This window comes from Aulonocara stuartgranti (genome assembly GCF_965226115.1).
Source record: "Aulonocara stuartgranti genome assembly, chromosome: 1".
NCBI classification, from domain to species: Eukaryota; Metazoa; Chordata; class Actinopteri; order Cichliformes; family Cichlidae; genus Aulonocara; species Aulonocara stuartgranti.
Genome location: NC_138939.1, coordinates 7,440,847 through 7,459,971, shown reverse-complemented (window position 1 = coordinate 7,459,971; position 19,125 = coordinate 7,440,847). Strand labels below are relative to the sequence as shown.

Genomic DNA, 19,125 nt, shown 5'->3' with positions numbered 1-19,125 from the left:
AGCTGATTATCAGGAAGGGTGTTGGAGACGGTCCGATTAATGAGTTGGGAAGCTAATCCTGTTCATCCTCCCATTCACTCTGCAGTCACATGGCTATTATGGCTTATTTTGATAGCCATGGGATCAGCGGAAGCCATAACAGGTCCATTCAGCACCCCTGACTCGTCACATCGCTGCCTCGATAACAGCTTTCAGGGGCCTTTGTCTCTTGATTCATTGGTCCATTTGTGACGGCTGTGCATTTGAACGTGGCTCATGCCCTGCCTCTGTGCAGCCTTTCAGCTACAGAGGGAAAAAAAATCTGTTTTAGTAGCAATTCAAAGGCAGTTTCTGCTGTAAAAGAGACTCTTAAGCAGCTTGGCCAAAGGCTGGCTGCACCCAGTGCTTTAGGTGGAGTTAATGGGTTGTGTCATCTCTATAAGCAGGTGTCGGGTGGCCATAGGGCAGGCTTAGGGGATGTCATTTCTCAAGGTTCTTCTGTTACCAGAGAAAGGGTTTGCTTTATACACTATTTTTTCACAGTTTTCTCTTTCACTGAATATTTTCTTTTTCTTTTGTGGTATGATTTGGTGCAGTTTTGGGTCAACAATTTTTTCTCAATATCTGATTGCACAGGCAAAATAAAGTTTTGTTTAGGCTCATTTCTGTCTAAATGAAGCAAAGCTCTAACGTAATATTTACTCCTGCTTAGTTTCACACTTGGAAATGACACAGTTGTTCTTGTTGTTTTTTTAATCTACCGGTAATTAAAAGAACATCAAGCAGTATTTGTTTTGTCAGGTTTTAGCATTATTAAGGATGAAATCTGTATGTGCACTCTGTAACTTGACCCAGAACTCCAGGTATTATTCACAGCAGCATACTGTCTTGCTGCAGTAAATTGCCTGGAACTTGTTTACCTCTCAGCAGCCCTATGCGATGCAGAAATCAATGCATTCAGTGTGAACCTTTTTTGTAATTTCCTGCACCAGAAATGACCCACAGATGTAGCTATTTAAGAAGTCCCCTGTGTTCTCTCTCTGAATGACTGTTGCTGGCCAAGAGGAACTGTTAGACCAAATGAACTGTCACACCCACTATATTGTATGACCACGAGGTCAGCAGAAGAAAGCAGATCAATGGCAATCTGATGAACTGATACCAGACATGCATTCAGTAATATTTTTATACTTTATTACATTTAATCAAGCGACTCCCTATCCTCCCTGTGAAAGGGCTTCCTGGGGTCATAAATACATAGAGAATTGTTAGTTCATTGTTTTGGTTTGATTTACTGTTATTGTCTGAATCCCACCTCTATTAAGAACCCTGGAAAAAAAGGAGCGAGTGGACAAAGCTCAGAGAAACCTGATTGTTCCTGGACCTGCAACACAAAATGTCAAATAAGAGCCAAAGTAAACTGGTGCTAGATAAAGGTGCAAATATTTTCTCAGGAGTTTGTCAAGATACCAAACAATTGTGATAAGGTGAATAAAGAATATTGCCTGTGCAGATGATGTAATCTGAAATTTGTATCACAGTTTTTCCTTTGCATCAATGCTGTATTCTGTTATGGTATTTAAACCTTAAATGGATACCTCACTCTGAACACATTTTAAAAATAATTTAGATCTCACTCTTTTGTGTTTTCTTTGTGAAAAGAAACTAAACCATGAGGAAAACCTACAGGTTTTCTGATGCAAACACCTGCAGTTTGCATCAGAGTAAGCAAACTGCAGGTGTCAAAATGCAATAAGGCTCCAGGTCTGTCGGTGAGGATAGTGGTCCCTGTGTTTGTGAGAGGCAGCCAATCAGGAAGAAGCTGTCTTAAGGCGAAAGGAGCTAAAACAGCTTGTTTCAGTGGATGGTCATCTGCATGTCATCTGGCATACCAGAAACACATAAGCCATACAATGGATATTAACTCTAATCTAGTATTTCTTCAATGTGGTGTTTTTACTCTACCTTAAGCAAAAACTGGGTACTTTTTGTACTTAAAGTTCTGAGTTTAGCTACGACTTTGAATATAGTAACTAACCAGTGGAGTGTAGCCTGTGTGCTAAACGCAGGTTGTTACCATCTGTGAGTTCTGTAAGCCCCTGACAGGCTGTGCTTCCATCAACCTGTTCAGAATTTGTTTAATCTTTCCTCTTGATGTTTTGTTTTGAGATATAAATACAGGCAAACTGACCCACTGTTTATAACCATTAGTTTTAAGGCCCAGCCTTCTCTGTTCTTCAGGACCGATCATGTTATCCAAAAGTCCTTAAAGGTGAACGCTTTTGTTAATAAAGGTAATCAGTGGGAGGGACAGTCATTTAACAGTTTATTTAAAACCTAAGTGTGTGTGTGCGTGCCTGAGTGTGTGTGTTTCTCAAAGTAATGACAGTATTGTAAATCTGTTATGGCAGAGTATGACATCAGCATATCTCCCACCTTTGGTCTGGTGACATGTAACTTATTTCTTGGAAATTATTTACAAACATGCTAACAGACAAGTATTGGTTAGTTGCATTAACTAGTGGGTTTGTGTTTCTGTGTGTGTGCTGCCTGTTAGTCATGAAGCTGAAGTTAGTTGCCATGACAAGATGAAAAATCACCCAAGAGGAAGTTCTGGAGGTCTGGTGTAATATTAAAGGCCCCTCCATGAACTCTAGGCAGACGGTGGAGCAATTACATCCTGAGATGATGCAGTAGATCTTTGTCAATTTCCTTTTATTTGGCGTGCACAGCTCTACATTATATCAGGAATAAAGAACTCAAAAACAGAAGTGACCAGAGTATGGAATGAGGTGGATGGCCATATCACCACCCAGCGTATAGCTTGGCTTTTTTTTCAAAAGGGAAATGGCCAAAGTGCATTTAGATAGTGTGTTTCAAGTGTGCTTAACTTTTGTACTCCGATTACTCACTTGTTTTATTTTCTCTCTTAACTAAATATTTGTAAGCTTGAACTGTTTTACTAGTTTACGGCTGCTTAATGCACTCTCACTCTAAACAGACGAACGGCCACTTATTCTGTTTGTTGTTGAGATCTGTAGATGTTAAAGATTGATTTAAAACAAAACAAGAGCCTAACAAGAGCTTTTTCTTGGAAAAGAACATTTACCATAACTGGCTGGCAAAATCAGGGTGTCACAAGGACTTTTGGCCCCCTTAATGAATTTGAAGAAGTGAGCAAAATAAGCTGCTGTGTGCATGGCACAGCTGATAAAGGGCACAAAAAACCTGCATTTGGATGAGTAAGTGTTATCATCTCTGTCCTCAATAGTGAAAAATGTGAATGTAGCACAGCCTCTGCTTCCAACCAGATATTGTTGTGTTGTGCACTGAGTTAAGTTAGCGGTCACTTAGATATCACATTAGCAAAATAACAAGGACCCACTGGCTGCACAAGTCAATAAAGCTGTCAGTCTGCCCTGTTGAAACGTCCTTGAGTAAAGGCTCCTACCCATGTCTTGCCTGGAGTAGTTATAAAAAGAGCACTAGGAGACGACAAATGTTCCAAATATCAAAATATAAAAGAAGCAGTGGGACTGTTGAGGACATTACGTGAGAGTCTTATCAGTCAAAGTTGTGCATGTGGTGAGTGAGGAAGCTGGTCTCTGGCCCAGTGCACTTAAGGCAAGCGGATTAGGCTTCAGAGTATTATTAGAGCTACTGATTATCCCCTTACCTGATCTGCCTAATTCTAGTTCAAGGCTATTTATTTAGCAGAAAAAGTGGAAAAAAGTTTGGTTTGGGCTACAGAAAGTGAATTGGTCTCGCTGCACTTGAGCACTCTGTTGAGTCCAGCAGTTCTCTGCTGAACTCATTAGGTCTTGGCCTTTTTTGACGCTGCCTCCCCCGCTGTGAGGTTCATGTGATTAATGCACTGCTGACCACTGCAGGCCAGCAGCAAGGACTTGTTTTAGTGCCAAAGAACAGCAAACAAAAGAGAAAATTTTCTCTGCAAATAACCAAGGAGAGTGGTCTCAAAAGTGACCAGTCCCTTGACTCATTGATGAATACAAGCAGCCAAATATCTCCACAAGAAAGTTCAACACAAAGGTTTCAAATCCATTCATCCTCAAGTCTAAAGCTGTTATGCATTTGTTTGGATGTAATTACACACCCACCGCCTCTGACCTTGTGCCCCGAGAAAGGCTTTGAGGCCTGCATCCTCGAGTGGGAGTGAGGAATCAAATGTGAACATAAGCTGATAAATCCTGCTAACTGATCATACAAATCCTTGTAAAAGAACTAAAAGTCAAAATATATTGGTGGTTTACTTTTCTTGCTTTATTTTTTTTTTTAGTGAGGGACTAATCAGTGATAAGAGGAGGCAGGAACCCACGTGTGATCCAGTGTGTGTCTGTTCTGTACTCTTAATCTCCCACCGAGTATTGGGACAACTGCCAGAGCCAAGCTTAACTGCCACCTTGTCCACAGCAATGTTCTGAAGAGCTGCTGTACATGCTTCCTGTTCCAGTATCCAGACTATTTCAGTTAGCAAGCATCACTAGGATAGAGTAGTCCCAGTGGCAGTTTGCTCGCATTTTCCAAAGTACTACAAAATATGTTTAGGTTTAATGTTCTAGCTACGAGGGTCTTTTCTGCATAAAGTAATTTTTGACACCCCAAAGAGATTTTAACCAAATAAATAAATAAATAACCAGTACTGGAATTAAGTTATTTTTTAGCCTGTTTTATAAATTGGGATTTTATTTAATCAGGCATATATATTACACATGTATTCCCTGTAGCCCGTGTTCTCTATTAATAATGAATGTCTGTACTGTGCAAAAGGAGGGCCTAAGAAAGGAAAGGGTCTTACACATTAATATAATTTTTTTCTTTTTTTTTTCAGATATATAATATTCTAATGTTTTGGGAAATAAAGTGTTTATTCCATATTGCATTTTGTTGGCTTTTTCAAAAGTAAGCAATGTCAATGTAACAAATTTGTCAATAATTAATTTTCAGTATGATTTTCTGGATATGTATTTGTCTGACACAGACTTAAAGGATTTTCTAAAAGGGTAATAAACAAAACCCCACTAAGCTTACATGTCGTAATCTCCATTATTTAATTATCTTCTGTCCCTTTTGAACTGTGCGGCAAGCTCTGGAGCTGTGACTGATACATTATCAATACATTAAGTTGTTATGGCTGACATGTTAGAAAATATTTGCTTATTTATACAACCAGTGAGCATGGAGGAGTAAAGGCATTCATGTGAAGTTGAGTTTCTGGCTACCTGATGAATCATTTGTTTGGTATTTGTCAATACCCTAGGGAAATATCAGGTTTTTTAAAAGCTAAAGGCCTCGATTATATGTTTACACGAGCTCACACCTACCTTTGTCTGGGCAGGCAGCGTATAGTTCTTCCTCAGAGCAGTTTCTCATTTGGACTAAATTACTCTATAAAGTGAAAGATGTCGCTTGTACTGATGAACCCTCAGAGGATAATTACCAGCTGCAGCAAGGAGGCGTTTTCAGTGCGTGCCTATCTCATCTGCTGCTTCTGCCCTTTCTGGCTCTCCCACAGCGGCATGCTGGCTGCTGTCCTCCTCCTCATGTTAGCTATAGATATCTTTTTCTGACCCTCATTTGCTTTAGCTGCCACATCAGTGCTGGCTGAAGCATGGAAATACTGAAATAAATAATTTAAGTGGTAAGCTATCACACTGGTTGGACTTTTGGATATTCTCCTGGACACTTTATGGACTCTGTTTAGTTAAAAACTCTGGTTCAGACTATGTCTGGATCTCAGTAAGCCCTGAGCATCTGAGTTAAATAACTTTAGCAATATTTGATTGCAGGTCTAGTTATTAACAGTTAATAACAGAGTGCTAATCTCCTCAAACCATATCCGACCTGACTGCTTTGCTCCTTATTTGACACACTTGACTGTAGATTATTGAAGGTAATATGGTTATGGAAGTGAATTCTGTTTTAGTTTTTAATGCCCACCCACCCACGCACTTTCTTTCTTTCTTTCTGGGCATAAACATGTTAATAACTTATTTGAGGAGTAAGAGCATTGTCAGACTTTGATGTACCAGTTTTGAACAAACTTGTGTCTTTTATGATGATGTCACCTGTCGCTATGTGGAGAAAGACCAATAATAATCCTTCCTTCAGTGCATGGTAATACATTCAGATTGTGTGCACTACAAAGAAGGACTATTCACAGAAAGTCAATGTGTCAGTCTGTATTTGTGTATGTGTGTGAGAGCAGGTCAAGAAGAAGCTGAGCAAAATTGTTTCCTTGGATGCAGCTCAGCACTGGAATAAAACCGTACCCTTTTAAATCGTAAGGAGATCAAAAAATCAATACATGGCAGTCGAGGTTGCTGCCACAAATAATTTAGTGTATGGATAACACTGACCTGGTCGCCACATATATTTAGGCATTTGTTAATATATGTAGGCAGCCTGCACGAGTAAAAAGTGAAGCAAAACAGAGCTAAACACAAAGTCAAGACCCACCAGAGTCTAGATGTCAATATATGCTAATTTTGCTTAGTGCCTGCATCAAATGTAATACAATATAAATATCGGTTTTACAAATTGTTGATAGGATAATATTGTGTTTACAGCTTGCTGCGGTGCCCTTAACGGCCAGACAGGTTTTAGTACCGCTTTAAGACATGATTTTGTTTTATATTACAATATAGATGCCTAATTAGAGTTGTAACCCTTAATTTGTTCTTCTTTTTACAGTGTCCAGGGACATGAAACTCAATCCACAGCAAGCTCCATTGTATGTAAGTATCACATAATCACACAACACTAGCAGCAAAGCTGTTGTTCCAGTTCACATAATTATTTTTTCTTTTAACGCTTCTGCATTCACGTGCTGTGTAGGTGTGGTGGTGAAGGCGCTCGATCTGTTGAACCCGTTAGGCCGGGAAACCGTAATTCTTTATCAGTATTTGTTTACATGGTTTGATGATCTCATATAATGCCTGGAATGTCAGTTCTTGATTTCCACCTCTCCACCTGATAACAGGTCTAATTAACAGGAACAACTGAAAACAGCTGTGTGGGTGTGCAGGACCAGATAGTGGAGAGCATGCTGGACTGCATGCAAATGAACTAAATGTTTAATGTTTGCTGACTGGAAAATGGTCTATACTGTTTTTACTGTCCGCTTTTATGTCTGAGGTCATCATTTTGCATGTTGACACACTGATGATGAAAAAGAAAGAAAATAGACCCACATAACTGAGTAGGAAGTGAATGACAAGAAATATTACAAGACAGCATAAAAGTAATTTTTAATCAATTTTTTAAATAACATTTAAGCACTGTGGCTTCAGTCAGAATAAAACCTTTCACTCCTGGAAGTGTCTTCTTTGATCCATTCATTTTTGAAGAGATACACATCAGGAATACCCTAACCTAGTGTTGTGTAGCTTTGAAGTACATAGGTATCTTAACCACCTGTTATTATGTCAACGTTACAGAGATAAATAGATGAACATTCTCAAAGACAACCAGCTTTCCAAACATCCCTTTGTTCATGATAAGTTGATCATAGCCATTCATAGTCATACTGTTTTTTTATTGACGAGGAGATACGAATGCCTTTAGGGTTGCATCAGGAAGAGCATCCGGCATAAAAAATTCAGCCAAATCAAACACGCAGAGCTCCCCGCTGTGGCGAGCCCTTGTGAGCAGCCAGAAGTAGGTTTTTATATATTCATCAATTCATTCATATTTTAACCGCATTGGCGAATGTTTGGGATGTCAAGGCTGCAGGTTGAGTATGTTGCCCCTGATATCCTTTGCGTAGAGACGTTTTCCATTTGTGACTACATAAAACAATACCTAAAGGTGCTGTATGCTAATCATTACAAATTTCTGTGCAGTTGTCTGCTGGAATAAACTAGCTGGCGAAAACATGTGGCGAGACACTGTTTCTAAATGACGGACATAGCCATTGTGATGCTCAGTGTGGGCATTTTGATCATTGCTATGTTGATTTTTGGAGCACGAAGTTAGCACGTTTGGACATATTAAAACCATATTTGGGTACAAATGAACGAGCTGGACATTGGAGTCTGTTGGGAGTGACTCTTGAAGATGGTCTCAAGCGGCCACTACACAATGGCTTAACTTTTTAACCCTGGAGCTTGCTGCTTGCTTGAGTCTCTTGTCATTCTCGGTCCTTTGTCCCGTCCTTTGGAGCGAGGCACCTGTGTGTTTTGCTTCAGCGAAGTCACGTGAGGTAGATCAAGTAGATGAGATGTAGCTTGTTGCTGAGGTCGTCTCAGATTGCCGAACTGTGTGGCATATCATGTGGGTTATGTCAGCAGTTTTCTAGCTACTTTCATTGTCGCTGCCTAAAGCTTGGCAACACAGCTGGTGTTCAACTTGTAAATGTAACGCTTTGCATTGTTGCTTATATTGCTGATCAGGCCATATGGCTTTTTCCACTCACTCCTCCTTATAAGTTCACTCAATTTCATGATCCTTTTAGCTGCTATTGTTGTTTTGGAGATGGTGAGTTTGCATAATGGTGTAAAAACAGATAACTTGGCTTTACTTAAAAAAACTAAATAAAATAAATGAATAGCAATTCTGCAAACTTGCTTAAAAAAGAGTAGTCTTTATTTAAGGGAGGGAATTATAATCTTTATTTTGAGTGTGCATCGCTTAAGGAGGATAAGCCACATTTGCGTCATTTAGTATTTTAAAGTAAATTTAAACCCACTTTATACAACCTTGGTTTTACAGATAACTCAGTATCTGTAATTAAACTACAAAACCTAATATAGATATGGTTACATGCACCACTTCAAACTGATTGGTACATGTCAGTGATATATGCAATCCCTTAATATTAAAAATTTCCATTTATAGCTCATTTATAACTCTTAATTACTGACTTTTGAATTGCGTCCAAAATGGACTTCCAGGTAGAGTTAAAATGTCTTTGAGTTCTACCGGGGTTTCTGCACTATTTGATAAATATTTAATGAGGTTTGTGTTTTGAGGGGAGTTTCTGAGTTGATCTTAGTGGTTACACTGGTCTCCTATCACTGGCAGGTGTAGAAGGCACATAGGAAATGAGATAAGTGAGGGATGTGTGTGTTTGTGTATGTGTGCCTCTCTAAAGGCTATACTGGCTCACACATTAACCACCCAGACAACCTTATCTGTGATTTACACTCAAACTCCTCAGTGGAACCAGGCAGGCAGTCAGGCCTCATTAGACATCAGATTTTAGAAACTTATCACAGCAGTTCACAGTGAGATAGCTCATAGGGGTTAAGTAGCCAGCCTGTAATTGTATTGTTAAAAAAAGAAAAAGAAAAAAAAAAGATATAGTTCATGGGCTCTACCTTCTAGATGAAATGGCAGCCCCAGTCTATAAGTGTAGAACTAAATCTAGAAGTTACATATTCTGAGAAGAACAGAGGTCAAGGCCTTGATATTCTTGCAATATTACTTTGTCCTCAGAAGGATTCTTAATGAGCATGTTATGGGTAAAGAAATTGAGTAAGGGCTGATTTTATTTTAGCGAGCGCTGGGAGAGGGTTACATGATTTGTTAGGCAGGGGATTAGTTGTGGGTGTTCTTAACAAAATGAGTTTTCTTTCCATAACAGCGAGACTCTGTTGTTCTAGCTGTGAGTAAACATGCTATTTACATTCTTGGCATTTAGCAGACAATGTTTCCAGAGCGGCTTACAATTAAATAAGCAGGTAGGGGTTCAGTGGTTAACACAGCATGCGTGACTGTGGGCATGGTACCAGTTACATGGGCTGAACCTGTGAACTGACTGCTTGGTTATTGTCTCCAGGTTAAAGCTTCTCTGGATAACTACAATTATACTATTTTTTAATGGCATCCAGAGCCTTTAAATGAATTGCAGCCAACATTCTATAGCTGGCATATTGACATGGCATGTATCAATACAGCCAAAATGGTTACGAGACGTACACACACTGTCATGAAGTATGTCGGACTGTTTTATGTACTGGCTTTCATGTGTAGTCATGAGAAAAAGGAACGTTTTCACTCTATGAAGTAGGAATTAAGAGGGTAAGTAGTAGCCAGGTGCTGCTAATCAGCACGTGATTAACTAACCATCTGCAAGAATGACCATCTCTGTAAAAACAGACGCTTTAGCCGTTTGCCAATCTCTGAACATTCAGACATGTTTTAACACAGCGGGACAATCTTTCCAGACTGGACATCTCAGGAAATTCACCAGAAGTTGGGTCTGTGTAATGCTCAGAAAAACTGCACATAAGCCAGTTTGTGACATTGTAGTTACAAACAGAATGAGCAATTGTATGAAAGGGTTACCTGAAGAACGCCTCTTTTTTCTGAAACAAATATGGCAGCATGGCTTAGGTGTGCAAACTTGCAAGATGTTTGCCAATTTGGAGATGTTTGTCCATAATAAACAGTGCCAACCAAACCAAACACAGCATATCAGCTCTTCATACCAGTTGTTAAGTGCAGTGGTTGATGGTTGATAACTCGGGCTTTTTTGCAGTCTAAGGATCTGAGCACTTTGCAGTCATAGAGTGAGCTGTGAATTCTTCTATGTACCAAAGTATTCTAGTCAAATGTGAGGCCAGCTGTCAGACAGCTATAGCTTGGCTGAAAATGATCCCAAACACAGTAGCAAATTTACAACAGAATAGCTGAAAAAGAAAAGTGTTGCAATCGCCCAAAGTGCAGACCTCAGTCGGGCTGAAATGTTGTTGTGGGACGTTAAGGTATGCATAAAGCTAAGCTGTAAAGAAGAGTCGGTCAACATTTCCCCACAAAGATACGAGAGCCTAATAAAATGATACAGGAACTGATAACTTCAAGTTATAAAGGGAGTTCTATAAGCTGTCCTGTGAGTACTTAGTTTTCAAAGCAATAAAGAGACCGCCATAGTGATTTCTTGATTATTAGCATAATAAAGACAAAATTGACTTTGAAATGATAAAGCTGCACATGCTGGGAGATTACAGATTGATAGCTAACAGCCAGTGTTGTATTGCTCTTGGCTGCTACTGTGGGCTGTGGGTCATACATACATACATACACATTTACTTTGCACTGTTATGTGCATGCTGCTAAATTCAATACCATTTGACACAGTACACAAGTTAGTATCATGAATGACATTAACTGGTGAAGTTATCTGGTTTAGCTTTTGTGACCTATTTGTTACATTGCCTGTATCTATATCAAGCAGTAAAGCAACCTCAGGGTTGGACATTTCAGGCAAAAATACTTTCTGATTTTCACTGTTGGCAGTATAGTATTAGGATTATTGCCCAAAGATTGTCCCCCAGAGCAGACTGCTCTAAAATCAGTGTGACATGTTAGCTTCACCTGGAGTAGCCTGCGTGATATTTCACATTTTTGTTCTTATTTAAAGGCGTCCCACACAAAATAGCTTTTCTTGGTCTGACGGATGGTAAATTTGAGCAGTTTCTTTTTTTCTTCTTTTTTTTTTGTGGGCAAACAGTTTATAGGTTTATTTTTTGTTAATGTTTTAATAGCACATTAAACCAGACTACAGGAAAAATAAGGGGGGGGGGGGGGGGGGGTCTTTTAGATTAGAATTAAAATAGCTGCATAAACTATTAGATTTTTTTTGTATAAATTAATATCCCAAAAATCCCGTCCCTTGCTGCGTGAATGTGGCAATGGTTTGTTTGTAACATTTGTAATAACGTAAACAGTCAGTCAGTCACAGGACTTCCTTACGCCTTAGTCATGCTGGTATTTTGCTCCACGAATTTCTGGCTAAAAGAAGTTTTGCCCCAGTTTTACTGACATTAATATTTGGCCAGAAGGGTTTCATTTGATACAACTAGGTTTAATATACATTATCCTAGCTAACATTAGCTTACTTGCTAACTCTGATGATCTGCTAGTTACACCGTTTGTGAAGCTCTAATTTTTTAGATTATGCTGCAGTCACTTCACATATTGGCAATACAAACATTTCATTGCATGAAGAATGCTGCTTGGTGCATGTTTACCTCCTGAAGGGACAAGGGATGCTCTGTATGTCAGCAGACTTGTAAGTTGTGGGTTGATTAATTTGCTCTGCCAATGTTTCATGTTAGTGTGTAAACAGGGGCCGGTTTTGCTCCGTAAATTGGCTTTGAAATTGTATGTTGGGAACAAAAGCAGCAAGGGGTAAACCATGCAAAAGGTTGCAATATATGGCTTCCAAAAGAAGGGTCTCATGTTGAGTTGGCTTTAGTTGCTTGTAAAAATAAAAATGGCTTAATACCACGAAGGATGAATCACAATGACAAGCAATTACACCCATAAACTTTGAGGCTAACTTTTTAATGAACATCATTAAAGGATGTTTTTTTTGTTGTTGTTTTTAAAAAATGTGTTGTTATCGCAGATTTCATGTGACAGAGTGCACAAAAAGATACAAATGAAGATCTATTGGATTTAAGTAACAAGTGACAATTAGTTTGGGTGGTGAAGTGAAGGATAGAGCTGCCTGTAGTAAGAAACAAAGCCTGAGTTAAGTGAACAATCACTAAAATTTCAATATAAGTTTAAAAATAATTATCAGTGTGAAGTCGTAACAGTATATGCAAATGCTTAAAACCAAGCCTTACCTTACCTGGACAGATGAAACCAGTGCTGCAGCAGGATGTGTGGAAAAGGCTACACGTACAGTGGGGCAAGAAAGTATTTAGTCAGCCACCGATTGTGCAAGTTCCCCCACTTAAAATGATGACAGAGGTCAGTAATTTGCACCAGAGGTACACTTCAACTGTGAGAGACAGAATGTGAAAAAAAAATCCATGAATTCACATGGTAGGATTTGTAAAGAATTTATTCGTAAATTAGGGTGGAAAATAAGTATTTGGTCACCTCAAACAAGGAAAATCTCTGGCTCTCACAGACCTGTAACGTCTTCTGTAAGAAGCTTTTCTGTCCCCCACTCGTTACCTGTATGAATGGCACCTGTTTGAACTCATCATCTGTATGAAAGACACCTGTCCACAGCCTCAAACAGTCAGACTCCAAACTCCGCCATGGCCAAGACCAAAGAGCTTTCGAAGGACACCAGGAAAAGTATTGTAGACCTGCACCAGACTGGGAAGAGTGAATCTACAATAGGCAAGCAGCTTGGTGTGAAAAAATCAACTGTGGGAGCAATCATCAGAAAATGGAAGACATACAAGACCACTGATAATCTCCCTCGATCTGGGGCTCCACGCAAGATCTCATCCCGTGGGGTCAAAATGATCATGAGAACGGTGAGCAAAGATCCCAGAACCACACGGGGGGACCTGGTGAATGACCTGCAGAGAGCTGGGACCAAAGTAACAAAGGTCACCATCAGTAACACACTACAACGGCAGGGAATCAAATCCCGCAGTGCCAGACGTGTTCCGCTGCTGAAGCCAGTGCATGTCCAGGCCCGTCTGAAGTTTGCCAGAGAGCACATGGATGATACAGAGGAGGATTGGGAGAATGTCATGTGGTCAGATGAAACCAAAGTAGAACTCTTTGGTATAAACTCAACTCGTCGTGTTTGGAGGAAGAAGAATACTGAGTTGCATCCCAAGAACACCATACCTACTGTGAAGCATGGGGGTGGAAACATCATGCTATGGGGCTGTTTTTCTGCCAAGGGGACAGGACGACTGATCCGTGTTAAGGACAGAATGAATGGGGCCATGTATCGTGAGATTTTGAGCCAAAACCTCCTTCCATCAGTGAGAACTTTGAAGATGAAACGAGGCTGGGTCTTCCAACATGACAATGATCCAAAACACACCGCCCGGGCAACAAAGGAGTGGCTCCGTGAGAAGCATTTGAAAGTCCTGGAGTGGCCTAGCCAGTCTCCAGACCTCAACCCCATAGAAAATCTGTGGCGAGAGTTGAAAGTCCGTGTTGCTCGGCGACAGCCCCAAAACATCACTGCTCTCGAGAAGATCTGCATGGAGGAATGGGCCAAAATACCAGCTACTGTGTGTGCAAACCTGGTAAAGACCTATAGTAAACGTTTGACCTCTGTTATTGCCAACAAAGGTTATGTTACAAAGTATTGAGTTGTATTTTTGTTATTGACCAAATACTTATTTTCCACCCTGATTTACGAATAAATTCTTTACAAATCCTACCATGTGGATTCATGGATTTTTTTTTTCACATTCTGTCTCTCACAGTTGAAGTGTACCTCTGGTGCAAATTACTGACCTCTGTCATCATTTTAGGTGGGGGAACTTGCACAATCGGTGGCTGACTAAATACTTTTTTGCCCCACTGTATATGCATATTTAAAAAGAGGGGGTTGGGTTCATAGTCTCCAGCTGTGCTTTTGATGCTGCTTAAAAGCTGCCTGTTCCCTATTGAAGCTCCATGATTAGGAGGTCAATACCCCAGCAGGTCACTTAGTTAAGTACTTATAACCAGCAGAGAGCACAGTCATACAGTGTGGCTGAAAGACATCCATTTGAGCACCGCTTTAAAACCACAGGTTTGTTTTTCTATATTAAGCTGGAGAGTCACTGCAATATTTCCTTTTTCCCATTTTAATTACTGTTGTTTTGAAAACTTAATGTCAGCAGGGTTAGTTTTATTGTGGGGCTTCTGTGTGCTCGTTTCCTCCCTTCTCCAGCAGATGTTTCACATCTCTGGCTTTTCACCTTCACCTTCACTCCCACCTCCTGCCGACATATTTGAAGTACTGGAACTGATCAGATCTGGTTGATCTGATCATTCAGATCTATGCTGTAATTTTCTTCTGTTTAAATAATTGAATTTCAAACACCAAGATTGAATATTCTAAGATTTGTGCTATTTATTTTGTCCCCTTTAAAGTGTTTTTCTTTGTTAGGAAATTATCAATCGCTTATAATGTTATTTACAAAGGTGGGTATTAACTTTGGTGGAATAAGGAGATTTTGGTGGGCTGCTTTAAGAAATCTGAGCACCTATTGTGTCAAAAAGCAGCAGAGTGGTATTCAGACTGAGGTAATTTCCCACTCGCCTCCAGCGATGGAGAGAAAACCATTTCTCCATTTGCTTCTCTTTTGTTCGTTGTGAAAATGTGGAACTTATTTCACACTAATACGTTTTCATTTTCACATGGAGTACAAACTCACAAATCCTCTGAGGTACCAATCCTTTCAATAGCACCAAGCCCTAATTTCCAATCTGGGCTCAGGATAAGAGATGAGTTTTTAATGGAGAAAATGTCATGCCTGCTGGCTTCCTCCCATCTACTACTCATTTACTTCAGTGACTCTGCTTTTTAAAACTGATACTGGCTGTGCATAGAAAAGCCTACACCCTTTACATTGTGCGCAGTCCTGGTTGTCTGAAGGTTACTGAAGGCTTTTTTTCTGGCTGTATGGCCTCTGGGCTATGTGGTTGTCTTTGAGCACATTTTGCCCCCTCACATTGTTAAGCATCAGTAGTGGCTTGCCAAACAGAGACCTTGCAATGTTGGGGTTGCTGGTTTGCCTCGCTGCTGTCCACCTGCTGATATCCGCCTGCGAGGAACATGGCCCGGAGGCTCCCATTTTATAAGAGAAGGAGGAGACACCTTTAACCCCGTTAAGCTCAGATCGTCACGACAGACTGCTCACGTTGGACGAGGCCAGTAAAAAGACTGCAACGGTGGCCAGATTAAGTGGGTTGAAATGTCCCATTATCCCTCCTCCATGTCAAGAAGCTGCAGTCCTACAGTGGAAAGCAGCTAATTCTGAACAATATCCCTATTTTTTGTTACTATTTCTCCTCCTCAGTGTCCTCAGATGACACATTGATGCTCTGTCACAAATCAGCCAATTGTCACTAAAACTGTACCTTTAAATGTATTAAGAAAATGTGTAGACAAATTGATGGTTTGGTTTATTTTATTTTATTTAGTTTATTGACCAGTGGCAGTGTACAATAAATACCAGTTATAAGTTAAATTTCACCTGTAATTTCTGGTTGGAAGCATTTAATGGTGGAAAAACAAAATCCTGCGTACTAAAAGAGCCATGGCAATGCTGAACCCCAAGGCACAAACTTAGCATCTGCACCTGCTGATGATGCAGAATACATGAAAAAGGACAAACAGCATAGTTTTTACACTGACCAGGCTGTGTTTTTAGTACCATCCTGAACCTATTTAGCTGCTTAGCTTACACTGTGGTGTTTATTTCATTACGTATATTTTTATTTGTAATGTTCTAACAAAAAAGGGCTAATAGGAAATCCAGCTTACATGAGAAGACTGTTTATTCAAATTTCTTTTTTTTAAAGACTTTTGTTTTAGTTGTTGTTGTGATGATTATTATTGTATTAGATTTCTAAGCTGAATGTGCTTCTTTGTCTTGTTGTGCTGTTCTCTGATGGTGACTGTGCTCACACTGTTTTGCAGAAGTCCAGCTGCTCCTCCATGTTGTCTGCTTGTTTCTTTGTTAATGATGTGGTGTGTAACATTTCATCAGCAAACAAACATTACCATATTTAATTTGAGGCGTTAATGTAATTGCTGTAAACAACTGCGGTGCTAAGAAGATCAGGAGTCTCCGCACGCACTATTATTCACTCTTAAAATCTGGTATCCACTTGTCCAGAGTCTAGTTCACACCTGGTACTGCAGCCAATAAATGCATCTAAAGTGACAGACAGTGATTGAATTACACTGACTTGATGGCGTTAGATTGGTATCTATGGCTAAGTAGATGAACCAAGACATGTAGGCCACTGAGAAGAGGGCTGAGTTAGACTGCAGGCATCTGCAGGTGGATGATAATGTGCCCATTTCATGTTATAAACATGTCTTTTCTTTTTGTCTCTTTCTGTTTTTCCTTTTCCCTCCTAACGTTCCGTCTGCGTGCCTCTGCAGGGTCATTGTGTTATCACAGTACAGCTCAGTGATGACGAGCTGGCTGGTAGTGAGGAGGGCGTGGACTACTTCCTGCTGTTCGCTGGCAGTACACAGAGGCACCTGACCAGCACCCTGAGGAGCAGTCATGACACCTTGCAGGCTTTGTGTCCCGGTAAGCCATCGTACCCACAATGCCTTGCAGCTTACTAGCACCCAAAGGATGGCAGCTCCACCTACAGCATTTAATATTTGTTAGAGACTGTGTTTGCAGACACTTTTAAATAAGATTAGCCTGGATTATTAACAACTAAAGCTGATGCTCTATGAAAGTGCACCAGCTGTTTTATTTAGGAATGTTTTGTTAGTATCTCGTTGGGCCGCCTCATGCCTTAAGAACTGCTGACGTAAATTCATCAAGATGTTACGTCTGTGTCAGCAAATGGAGATTTTGGCTCACACTGGCATGACAGCATCACATAGTTACATCCGCGATACATTCCACCACATCCACACCACAAGTGCTCTGTTAGATTGAGATCTTGTGCCTGTGGAAACTATTTAAGTATGGTGAACTCATTGTCGTGTTCAAGGAACCAGTTGGAGCTGAGTTGATTTGAGCTTTCTGGCAGAACATCTTATCCTGCTGAAAAGAGCCTTCAGAAAAAGGTGTATGTTGTGGTCATAAAGGGATGGACAGCAACAAAACATGGGTAGGCTGTGGTGTTTGATGCTCAGCTGTTACTAAAGAGCCCTGAGTCTGCCAAGAAGAGCCCGAATCATTGATAAAAGGGAGGATGTTTGCTTTTGTTATGTTTACACCAATTCTGACTAGTTTCTTAACTGACAGGACTGGCACCCAGTTTGGCTCTCTGCTGCTATAGCCCATCTGCTTCAAGGTTTAATGCATTTCACATGCAGCGATGCTCTTTTGCCCAGAGAACTGCTGCTCGCTTTATATTTTACTTACCATTCTATATAAACCCTAGAGATGGTTTTGTGGGAAAATCCTAGTAGATCAACAGTTTCTGAAATAATCAGACCAGCCCATTTTGAACAACCATGTTCAAAATCACCTAAATCACCTTTCTGACACTCAGTTTGAACTTCAGCAGGTTGTCTTGACCATGTCTACATGCATAAATGCATTGAGTTGCATTTCCTCATGATTGACTAAGTAAATATTTGCATTAAGAAGCAACTGAACTTGTCTATCTAACAAAGTAAATGTATTTTATCCCCTTACTTGTCACTTTACTTTAGCACCTGTCCACTTTATTGTAATTCAGTACAGTATCAGCATTTACATACATGAAAGAGCACCCCCAGTAATTTGACCTCATTTCTAAACCTTTATAGCCATCATAAAAGTCGACTTTATGGCAGATCACTTGTATTGTATTTGTGTATTTGAGTCAAAACGTAGTAGCAGTGCTCCAGAAGAACTGAGGAAAAGTTTGAACATTATCTTAAAAGGTGGTTTTAAATTCTTCTGTATTCATCATGTGCTGCATCCCAAATTAATATTAAAAGAGGTGTTAAACCAGGAAGGAGAAAAAAAAGATTAATCATCTGCTACCGCTGTCCTCATTTTAAACTAATGTTTTGTTTTGGAGAAAGAGGAATCACTTCACTTTCTAGAGTCTATCCCATTTATCACTCCTCTTGGAGCTTTTCCCACTTTTTCTACTTGCAAAATGGAACATATTTGATCTGAATTGTTTTTCTGTGCTTTTTCTTGGAAAATAAACAAGAATCAACAGGAAACCTTGATAGAAAAAGTCAGAGATCTCTGCACATACAAAGTAGGTAGTCAAAACTGCAATGCAGCTGTGACCCTGTGACCAGAGTTCATGTTAATTGAATATTTTCAGTCACTGACTGATCAGAGCATAAGAGGAATCAGCTATGACATTAAGTTATTCCAGACCATCTGGGCTTTCGAAGAATAAATATTACATTATAAAAATCTCGAGCTCTTAGGGAACATCAGAGCTTACTGGAGGTCACATGTTCTGGATGTGGTAACAAGGGTTTATGCTACCAAAATGTTCATGTAATAAAATCTGGTCTTATGATATAAGAAATGTCACTGACGTCATTGCTTCCTTCAATGGTCCACGTTCCACAGAGGAAAATAAAAGTGGCAGGATTATAAACTGTGTTTATCTTGGTACGAGTTCCACTAAATTAATGCTTAAAGTTGGGAGGGAGTTGGTGTCACTTTACCAGCAGATTAGCTTTGCTTCAATGCTTTCTCCATCAGGCCCTTCTGGGCTCTAAAGGGATCAACTAGGTCGCGGGATAGAGTTCCCAGGGGACCTGGGAAA

General features: G+C 40.0%; 1 protein-coding gene across 5 annotated transcripts in view; it reads left to right on the top strand.

Moving 5' to 3' along the window:
* Positions 1-19,125, top strand: part of LOC309708453 (A-kinase anchoring protein 13) — a 121,772-nt gene that overhangs the window by 13,201 nt on the left and 89,446 nt on the right. For all 5 annotated transcript variants that reach the window (XM_082536506.1, XM_082536507.1, XM_082536508.1 and 2 more), the window contains exons 2-3: positions 6,691-6,734; positions 16,817-16,970. In XM_082536506.1, coding sequence (XP_082392632.1) covers positions 6,702-6,734; positions 16,817-16,970 — 187 coding nt within the window. In that variant the 5' untranslated portion in view covers positions 6,691-6,701. The remainder of the gene's footprint in view (positions 1-6,690; positions 6,735-16,816; positions 16,971-19,125) is intronic.